At 41.9% G+C, this 10,861-nt stretch overlaps 1 protein-coding gene across 2 annotated transcripts in view; it reads right to left on the minus strand.

Moving 5' to 3' along the window:
* Nucleotides 1-9,081, minus strand: part of ap1m3 (adaptor related protein complex 1 subunit mu 3) — a 36,651-nt gene extending 27,570 nt beyond the window's left edge. The window contains exons 1-4 of one of the 2 annotated variants that reach the window (XM_080769302.1): nt 8,879-9,081; nt 4,434-4,590; nt 3,010-3,077; nt 1,941-2,071 (exon numbers count right to left, since the gene is read on the minus strand). In XM_080769302.1, coding sequence (XP_080625428.1) covers nt 1,941-2,071; nt 3,010-3,077; nt 4,434-4,590; nt 8,879-8,920 — 398 coding nt within the window. In that variant the 5' untranslated portion in view covers nt 8,921-9,081. Of the gene's footprint in view, nt 1-1,940; nt 2,072-3,009; nt 3,078-4,390; nt 4,399-4,433; nt 4,591-8,878 lie in introns of those variants that run through there. The other variant, XM_080769303.1, reaches the window with a different exon arrangement.
* Between the last annotated feature and the right edge of the window lie 1,780 nt (nt 9,082-10,861).

The following is a 10,861-nucleotide window of genomic DNA, read 5'->3' on the forward strand; positions in this document are numbered from 1 at the left end:
GGCGCTCGTCACAAGTGTGATTTTTTCCCTACTTTTTACAATGGACTTTTTATGGCGTTTCCTTTTAGACCAAGTGCTTGACTGTACTTTGTTGCCGTTTGCATTTCTGTCTAATGAATTATTTTAATCAATCGAGTGACAAAAAAAACTGTCTTGGACCTTGAATCTCTATTATTAATATTTGACAGTTCTATTATTTTGCTACATGTTGTGATCCACACGTAAATTGTACATTTTCAAATCTAAATAAGGCGTCACACTGACCAAGTCTCATTGTGTGCAAAGAAACCCCATTCAAAACACAGCAAGTGAGAGCTTTTTAGAAATGCTTGCTGTGTCAATCAGAACACAAGTCTGTTTCCTGTTGAGGCGCAATATTTTCCTCCAATGGTAACCATGCAAAAATGTTCTGGATAAACAAGTTGTTGATGGATTGATTGATTATTCCTCCCACCTACAGAGCCCTGAATACCTGTTGACATGAAGCAGAAGTCTAGGATTGCAGAGAGATGAAAGACAGCGACTAGTGGGCTGTGGTTGTTTTGTTTGGATTTGTGTTACGCTTTGCCCGATTCTCTTCAGAAATGCTAATGAGACGATCCACGGGGTTGGAAGCAAATTGACAGATTAACATAACAATAGCAATCAAAACATACACACCGACTAGATACTGTACAGACTTGCACACACGTAGAAACATTGACACACACACGCACGCATACAGGCAAGATGTTTCAGAACGTCAAAAGGATAGTTGGTGGGAGGGGGGGGGGGGAGCGAAAGACGACTTGTTATGTGTGCCTGAGTGTTTCTTTGGCAGTGAAGAGCAGTGCTTTTCTGCGTCAGTGTCTTGACCAGCTGACAGTGGCATTGAGAGTGTCAATAGGAGCCTGGCAATTATGGGCCTTATTCAGAGTGACCCCGAGACTATAAACAAACCTCACACACAGAAGAGCACCACACACAGTAAAATAAGTATAAATACGGCAATATATAAATTGCATACTCTGTTAAAAGTAAAAGTTTGGGAAAATGTACACATATATATATATATATATATATGATACGTCCCAGTTGCATCCATGCGATGTATTTTCGTTCTGAGTACAGATACAAAGTAATATTAGTAACTAAAGTTTTCAATAATATTTTGCCTCTGAGATGTAGTGGAGTAGCCATACACTATATCACAAGTACTGATAATTGGAAATACTAAAGTAAAAAAATACAAAAAATGTACTTAAGTACAGTACTTGAGTATGTGTACTTTATACCATTGATCTTAATGATAATGAAAAAAGGAAATTAATTCCCATGTAATGGTATGTATTTAAAAAGCAACACACAATATAGCCACAAATAAAGCATGCGTTACTGCAAGCATGACTTCAGTGAATGTTGAACCTATTCCCAGAACATGGCACGCCTCCCGGGAGCCAAAAGAAAAGTGAAACCACCTCTTGTTAGCTAATGAGCAAAAGCCCATTGTGTACAAAGGTACATTGTTAACTTGAATCACCAGAGCCAGACACAGTGTTTGGTGAAAAGAAAAATATATAAAAACCTAGGACAGCAAAGAAATTGTAAAATTGGCCCATATCATAACAGACTGTGTTGGAACTGAAGCTGGTTTTCTAATTTAAGTGCATCTGGGAAGTGAACCCCAAAATTGCCACCCAACCCAAAAACCTGCAAAACACTAGATGGATTAATACCAGATAATAGAAGATTGCATTGGGGGGGGGGGGGGGGGGGTTTGGAAGGAGTGTGGAATGAAAAACAGGAACTGAGCAGCTCCTGTAGTGCATCGGCACAGAAACCAAACACAACAGTTGAATGCCGCAGGCTTGTGTAGAAATAAAGAGTGAGCTTCATTCCTTTCAAACATTGGGATTTGACCCACAATAGTAATATAACCAGAGTGTCTCAAGTGTTCTTACTCTTGTAGGATCTTGCTATCGGTGGTCTGAGGGAAACCAAAATCCATCACCTCGTCCATCAGCTCATACACTGTCACAAAGTTGTCACGGATGCTCTCCTCTTCCAACTCCTTAAAGTATTCTTTAAACACCTACAGGCACAGGCACACACACACACACACACACACACACACATTACTTTTTGTAGCAGTTCTCATCACTAGATTCTAAACATTGTCCTATTTAGACAAACTGCAGTGCAGGGCACATGCGTAGGGTGAATTTGATTAGTTGACTCATTTATCGCCAATTGCGCCTTTTGACTCCTATTTTCGTTAAACAGTGTTTTCTAGGTGCAAAGCAAGGCACACAGCGCAAAGGTTATATTAAATCTCTGAATTAGTTATGGGTGTGTTACGGGAACAAATTAAATGATCAGTGTCATCTCAAATTCCCTTGTGGAGCTAGTTGTGTCAGTAGTGCATTGTTATTTAACGGCAGATTTACACTGAGGAATTGATCTCGTGTGTTTAGCCTAGGGCATTCACTTCTAGTCATTTTTACTAGTCGACTACCGGTAGTTCTTTTTTTCTTTTTTGGGAAATAAATATTTGTACATTTAAAAACTGTGTTCAACTTCATTGGTGACTATAACTATAATCTACCTGATCTTGAGGCCTACAATTTTTTGGTTCTCTTATCAACTAGTACCAACAAGGTCGACTAGTGGATTTACTAGTCGACAGTTGAATAGTCGACTAGTTGCATAAAGCCCTAGTGTAGCCTAATGGTCTCCCATCTATGATATCATAACAGTTCAATTTAATAACATGGCTCATTCCCTTATTTTTTTTAACACCCTTTTCTCCCCAATTTAGTCATTATGCCAATAATTTCCTCCCCACACACATTTGTGTGTTGTCACTGCTGTAGATGCAGATGCAGCACATTGTGTGTGCTGGAGACCCAAATGGATATTTGCTACGTAGGCGCACATCTTAATCCAAATCATGTGTGGTAATATCTGTGCTCACTGAACTGGCTTCAGAAGATTCACACTTTGAATTAGGTATCAAATATACACACTCACCTGTACTATTTTATAGAGAAATGAGTACACCAGTGCAGCATTGGCATTCTTCTTAGTCATTGCTACCACTGAAAAAGGACCGTTAGGAACTACAACAGTAAGTCTAGTAGTCGACTATAAGTGATATGTTACAGTTTCAAAAATACAATGGAGATGAGTATCCCTCAAGATATCCCTGTGATTAATTAAAACATTGAAAGTTTCCCCAAACACCACATTACCCTTGCATGTAACTGAGAACACAGCTAAGGGAATTTAGAGTGGCTTGGAAGTTGGCGGTCTAGTACACTGCATGGGGAATAACATTTTTTCACCAATGCACTCTTCTGTTGAATTAATAATGATAAGGAACATTTTTAACTGTCCATCCTCCCTTTGGAGAGCAAAAATATATAAGTTGATGTACAGTGCTTAACACACCATAGTAAATTTCTGTTAAATATTTCAACTTGATGTGTTGCATGATACACTGTGAAATTAAATTGAGGCTGAAACTAGACTGACAACTCAGCAAGCAGGACTGGAGGGTCTCTCTGGTACTGCACTGAGCATGTCGAATGCAAAGACGTCCTCAGTCACACTCACAACCATCACTAATGGGGCAAGAAGAAAGAAATATTATCCATTGTCCTTTATCGTCCTGATGCATCCTGTTTATGTTCAACAAGGAAATTCTGTGGATCTCAGAACGACATGGCGTCGGCATGTGGATATTGGACTTCATGTGAGTGACCAGCCTGTGCCATAAGTGATCTACAGTATGAAGTATCTATGACACACTGCATGACTCCAAATCTGGTACACAGCTCCACTGAATTTCATTATAAAATGTAAAATAATTGTGGAGGTAGCCTACTGGCAGCGTGAACAGTTGCCGATCGTCCAATGGTTTCTGCAAGTTTACCTCCGGACAGACAGAACGACACCCACAGACCTTCTCATAGATGGCTGCTAGCCTCTTGCAAAGCCACGCAGTAAAAACAAATGCAAACTAGAAAAATGTGCTCTTCAGAGTACAGGTCTTTGCCAGGGCAGTTAGCTTATTGTGGGCCAGCAATGATTCATAGCAGTTCATGATTTGATGCATTTTGTTCAAAATGGGCCACTGCAGCAAACCTTGGAAGCCTATAAAAGTGAGGGTTTTGCAAACATCGGCCTCCAGGTGGCGCTATAACAGGCCGATGTGAAAGAATTGGGGCAGAGGACTTTAGTTTTTTTTAAGCTTTTTTACTTGGCCTCCAAGAGCCTATTCTGGTAATAGCTAGTAAACTCAGTGGGCATCTACAAAGCGACAGTGTTAATTTGACTGTGATCCATTCTTATGTTTTATTAACATGCCGGATTTTACTTTACACTCAGAAATCAACCTGTGGTAGGATACAGTAGAGGTTACTGTACTCAGAAATCAACCTGTGGTAGGATACAGTAGAGGTTACTGTGCTTGATCCACAGGAAGTGGGAGGAGCCATGGGTGACCAGCGGTGACATCTCAGCTTCCTCTTCTCTCATCATCAGGATGGGCAGGAAGTGATCAATCTCATTCATATCCATGTTCCCCATGTAGTTACGGCAGATCAGCACCTGAATGAAGAATGTTGTCATTGTTGGGTACTAGAAACCTTGTACCAAATCCATTATTTGCCTTGATATTCAGTATCGCTTTCAGGTTTGGCCAAATAATTATATCCTTTTCACAGCAGGAGGGTGTTTCATTTGTGTTCCTGTGTGAAGTTCCAAGTATATATTCATTTGACATTCAAATCTGGTTGGCCGATACAGGTAGTTAATTCAAGTAATATCAACTATAGCAATGTGTGGTTGCCGCACTTTTCCTTGACTCCTTGACTCTCTGGAAAAGTAATTTGAAATGTTCTATAATGCTTGAATAGTTTGGTCTTCTGCCTCTGCAAGGGAATTTATGATTGTAAAACATAGATTGGTTACGTAACCAACAACAGCCAATTAGCTACTACAAACGTTATGCAAAGCTTGGCCAAACATAGCATGTCTTTTGGTGTGTGTGTGTGTGTGTGTGTGTGACACAGTACATGTACTGTGTCTCTCACACACACACACCAAAAGAAGGAGGAAAATTTAAATACAAAAATAAATATCAGGAAAGAAAAGTAATCTGGGGAGAGAAAGGGATATGAACAGACCAGTGCTCAGCCTGTGATGGTGGTGGGGGGGGGGATCGCAGCAAGAAAAGATCAAAGGTCATTGGAGATAGGAAGGTATATGGAAGCCTTGTATTTAAAATGTCACACCACTGAGGGGTACTATCCTCACACTTCAGCGATTCTTTTGCATCTTCCTGGAACTCAATTTTCAAATTTAAATTTCCAGCCGGAAGTACTGAAAGCTACAGTATTGTCTGGGTAAATCTCTCTCTCTCCCTCTACACACTCACTTATTCCGAGTTTGAACAAGCAAATGCAACCACCACTAATAGTCATTGAAGAACTGCCTTACACAGTAGGCTAATCTAGTTATCCCTTCAACACAGGCATAATTAAACACATATGATGACAGGCAATGATGAGCTCCTCAAGCAATGTACTCATTAACATTCATAATTTCTTTGTTGCAGAGACAAATTTTTAAAGAGAAGTGAGATGATGACAAGTTTTTGCCTCTTATACATTTTACTAAGAGACTAGTTCCATGGACGAGCAGAGAGACGGGGGCTGAAATTCCCTAAATTGCAAAAATAGCTGATCTTCAAGCTCTCCCACACTTTTTAGCTACTGGAGATGTGGCGTATGACGTGGATTTCTACACAGAGGACAAATTCTTTCAATGTAAAATGTCATGTTAAAGTTCAGGAGAGTTTGGAAAAACTTTGGGTATGGCATGGAAAGGGATGTCATTTTCATTTATTTCACCATAGTAATTAAATGCTGCATTCAGACGAGTAAAAGGGCAAGTGCTCAAGCCCCCTTTGATGTCCATGTGTGACTAGTTCAGTATTTGCAACTAGAGATTGCAAGGCTATGTCTCACCTCCTGAGATAAAACTACAGCTACTTCAATTCAGTTGAGTGGACAAACCTTAACTAAAATGTATAGAGTTTATACAGTAAACTATGCATCCTAAAAGAGTTACTCAAAATACTTAGAGAATAGAGTCAAAAGCAATTTGTTGGCTGACAAACACACCCTTTGTTGTAATAGTGGTTTGACTCACCTTCAGAGGTCATTAGTAACCAATTACAAAAACAGATTCTGTTTTCCTCAACTCAACAACTAAGTATTGGCACTTTGGAGGGAAATTACAGTTTATTGATTTGGTATCTGCTGAAAATATCCTGTGTAGTTAATAGTTATGTACATGTAGTGAATACAAAAATAAAGACTCTTCCCAACACAGATTGCATTTATGATGGTTTTCTGGAATTTTAGAAAGACTTTCAATAAAGATAAAGTTAATTGGACTTACAGGCGAGGCGTTTACAATGATTGGAATGAAAATAAATGCTATATGCGATTGATCATATACCGGACGGTACAGTAGGTCAGTAAAGCCTCTATCTTATGTTAAGCAAGCTGCCTCAGCAAATAATCCATCTCCTGCACAACTACAAGTGCATCACTCAGCTAGCAAGTCCATTTGATCTGCGTTTCTACACCATCGTGCATTGTTGTGTGGTTGTCATGGACATATTTGTTATCTTATGCCCCCCTCAAAGATTTGGGGTTTCACCAATAGTAAAATGTTTATACCCTTGTCCCTTTCAGAGTTAAATGAACACTGCATGACGTTCTACTGTGCATGTCCCAGCATCACCCCTTAAAATCCGATGCACAAACAACTCCCACATAATAACTATCCATAGAGGCACACTGAAAAATAAAGAAATCACACCCATGTGAAGTAAGTGGTGCAACTCCGTGTGGGGGTCCCCGGGGAGGGCACAGGGTGCCGGCCAGAGGCGGAAAGTTCTTATAACGGCAGGGGGTTCAAGCAGCCCCCCCCAAAAAACGAGTTTTGTTTTTTCGAACAAAAGCCACCTTATTAGCATTTGAATGCGGCATGCGCGGCGGCCCAACACCTATCTTGTAATGTAACCCCTCGTAAAGGTATGTGTGACTACGTGCATGACAACATGACCACTGGGGAGGGGGAATTTCAGTGGACAGTCAGTGGGTGCATAATTTACTGCAGTGCATATAGATATATTTTGCCAAAATGCAGTGGGTTCAGTCGCGCCTTTGCCAAAATGCCAGGGGGTTCAATCGCGCCTCTGAACCCACGGAGTTTCCGCCACTGGTGCCGGCCCGATTGCGGCGAGCCGCACCACGTCCGAAATGGTTGAGAAATGACAGAGTTACCGTGTGCGTCCCTCTACTGTACTGGCACACCCGAAATCACCATATATACAGTTAATAGTGTATAAGTGTGTGTTAAGTTGCGCACAGGTGGTGAAAAACAACCATGCTGTTTTCGTGCTCAGACACACCCAGCCAGCCAGCCACCCACCCAGAGACACACATTGTCACTTAAGGAAGTGGTTGCACCACTTAAAAATCAATTACAATAATTTTGTCATGGAGTCATTATTCACCGAGCATCAGGATATTTATGACACCCACTGGCATTTAAAATTGAGGCATTTCATTAGCTGCTCTTATCCAGAGAAACGTACAAACGGTGTAAACTGCAAATGGTCAAGTAAAGAGTGCAAAGTAAACAACAAGGGCTGAGGCAGAGTCTGAAGAAGTGCGTTTTCAGACGGTGGTGAAAAATGGGGAGTGTGAGGGAGATATCAGTCATTCCAGTCATTCCATTTAACTTGAATGTATCCATTCAAAGACCATGATAAAGAGCTAACAAAGATCTACAGTATAGCCCCGTTTATACAGGCCAAGGCCTTGTTATCTAAAATGCAGGCAGCACAATGAGTCTGGAGGTCTCTTCAAAACTCCTAATAATTATATTTTCACTTCAAGCAAATACATTATGTCGCCATAGGATATTAACAAAAACTCTTGCAGAGAAACATCCATTCATTGAACATTATGGAAGCCGCAGTTCCACTGGGACCCTTGCAGAAAGCGATGTCATTACATTTCTCTATACTAGATAAATGAGTCTAATTAGGCTCAGTCAGGCTGCACATGACCAGCCATGGAGCATCTGTAGCCACTGTATGGGGCCAAATGGCTGTGCTGGGACCATAGGCTGGGACGAAACTGAGCTATCGTGAGGGTTGAGGGAACAGGTCTGATTCTTTCCTACCCTACTAGTATGTGTAGTAGTATGCCTAGGCCTACTATATGTGCGCGAGTGACAACATAAGAAACGTAGTGAACCTTAATCAGCAGACAAGACATCCAGGCTATGGAGGCTAATCCACCACCCCTGGCACAGTGGCACCATGTCCTCAAACACATGCGTCTTTTTTGCTTATTCATTCACATTATATGAGAGAGAGAGAGAGAGAGCGAGTGAGCGAGAGAGAGAGCGAGCGAGGGAGGGGTTACATTGTATACAGCACATTAAAGAGCTTGGTTTATTAATATAATGTTAAAATAAGGATGTTGCAACCATTGCCAATACATGCAACTGTCAGTAACAAACTTTAAATGATCGGACAGAGCGGTCGCGTCGCGGCACAAGAACCGCCTAGTTTAACAAGTTTGACGAGTTCTTTATCCATTCCTATTCTTCTCTCTCTCTCTACCATGTGTTACAGAAATCTCTGACTCGAATTTTACAATTGTAGTAATATGCTTCTACACGTGCCTGCATGCTGCACACACCATTCATTCACATAACGATATGTCATTATGTTCTAGCGTTGCGCTAACACCTGAACGAACGCTCAGCAGCAGGTGCTGTCATCTAACTTCAAGTCGCAACAACTCACCTTTCCTTTGAGGTCCAGGATGAATATGGCAGATGCTGACATTTTAAGATTATACAGAGTTCAGTAAAGTGGACGGATGGGAGTGGCGTTCTGTAATTCCGTGAAATGCGGGTCATTTATTTGTACAAATACTCAGCCCTGTCATCTTCCTCGCACACCGCCGTCGCTCGCTGCTGCTGTGGTGCGTCTGCGATGTGCTGCCTTTCCGGGTATTGTAGCCTCTCAGCCCCGGCGTGTCACAGACAGACCTGTCGGGCAGCTTTCGTCACTGGAGCTCAGCTGTGCATGCGGCCATTTACACTTCAGTCGTACGACAGTGAGTGTCGCTGCTTGGAAAAAAGGAACAGATCCAGCGACACCCTCGTGTGATGGAGTACGACGTCGTCATCGAGATACTTCGGGTTGTGGTAGTAGTAGTCTATAGTTTGCACATCTGCACCTTTCATCAGTGAGGCCAAAATGTTTCTTATTATAATTATTGATTCATTTCTGTCTAAAGTCCAGATCAATGTACCCCAGGTTTTCATTTTCTTTCCTGATCTACTGTAGGCTATACGGATGGGCCAAGAATTATTTAAGAAGTATTTTTCATCAGGCAACTGCACTGCACTGCACTGCAACTATTCCCATCATTGAGTACATGATGGGAATATATGAATGCAGTGCACTGACACATTTTCCGTGTTCTGAATGAATCACAGACTTATTATTTAGTTACAGAACATTAGCCTACACTTTTTTTTCCTATAATTTTTATCCCACGATTTTGACCCAGTGTCAATTATCTAATGTAATCCTGGGCGTTACACAACCTGGGGTGGCAGCGGACTGACCTCATGCTTCCTTCTATGCATGAGGTGTCCAAGCTGCTTCTTTTCACCTGAAAGGGGGGAATTTGGCCGGACGTAGCGCGTGGAAGGAACACGTTATTCCGACCAGTTCCTTTCCTCTCCATCAGGCGCCCCAGCTGGCCAGGGGGAGGTAGTTCAGAGACCAGGATTACTGTATGTTTTTTCAGGGTACCTTGTTTTTTGTGAGGGTACCTACCCTAGGGGACACGGGGAGAACATGTAAACTCCACACAGAAAGGCTCTTTCACCAACCCCGCCTCAGGTATGGGCACTGATGACGTGGAGGAGAACACGCCCCCAGCACCCACAGCGGGAATTTAACCCAGGACCTTCTGTGAGGCGACAGCCCTATACCGACTGTGCCACCGTGCCCCCCTAATTAGCCTACACTTTTGATCAAAAATTGCATGGGGTCCCGGGCGGCTAGTGTAGCTGTCCGGGCACCTAGGCTGCTAAGCCAGCCTGACGGCGTGTCGCGGGTTCGACTCCCGATCCCGATGACCTTGCGTGTCACCCCCATCTCTCTCCCCATTTCCTGTCACCATACTGTAGTGTACAGTCTATCCAATAAAGGCAAAGAAAAAAAAGAAGAATGAAATGGTCAATAGTGTCATATGAAACAGGGACCAGGGAGACAAAACATTTTTCATGCTGAGCACCCCCAAAATCCCAAATAAATAAACGTAAATAACTTACATGGGAATGTGGATAAGGACCCCCAGCCCAGGGGTAACAGGTACGGTCTCCGCTTTTCCATCTCGCTCCACTACTCTACCTAGCTGAAAATAACAAACATAATTCATGTTGGTGATTATATAAAAGGTATTATCATATTAATTTATCATTGTTAGATCACTCTGTATATCCACGGGCATAATAGCATATTGATGCCATTACTTGTAATGGCATCAATGTTTTTTCGTTTTTTCGTTTTAGAGGCTGGTCTGAGTTCCATGTGAGATTTAAAAGCGAAAGTAGCAGAGCTTTAATGCAGGGCAGAATCATAGAAGCAGTAAGGCTATGGACCAGAGCTAGTACAGTGCCAGAGATCAGTGACATCTTAATTCAATTTACCCGTGCCGATTCACTCATTATCAACGAACAAGCACCAATAAGGACCTTTAGAATAACT

Source organism: Protomyctophum bolini (genome assembly GCF_963924005.1).
Source record: "Protomyctophum bolini genome assembly, chromosome: 8".
Lineage (NCBI taxonomy): Eukaryota > Metazoa > Chordata > Actinopteri > Myctophiformes > Myctophidae > Protomyctophum > Protomyctophum bolini.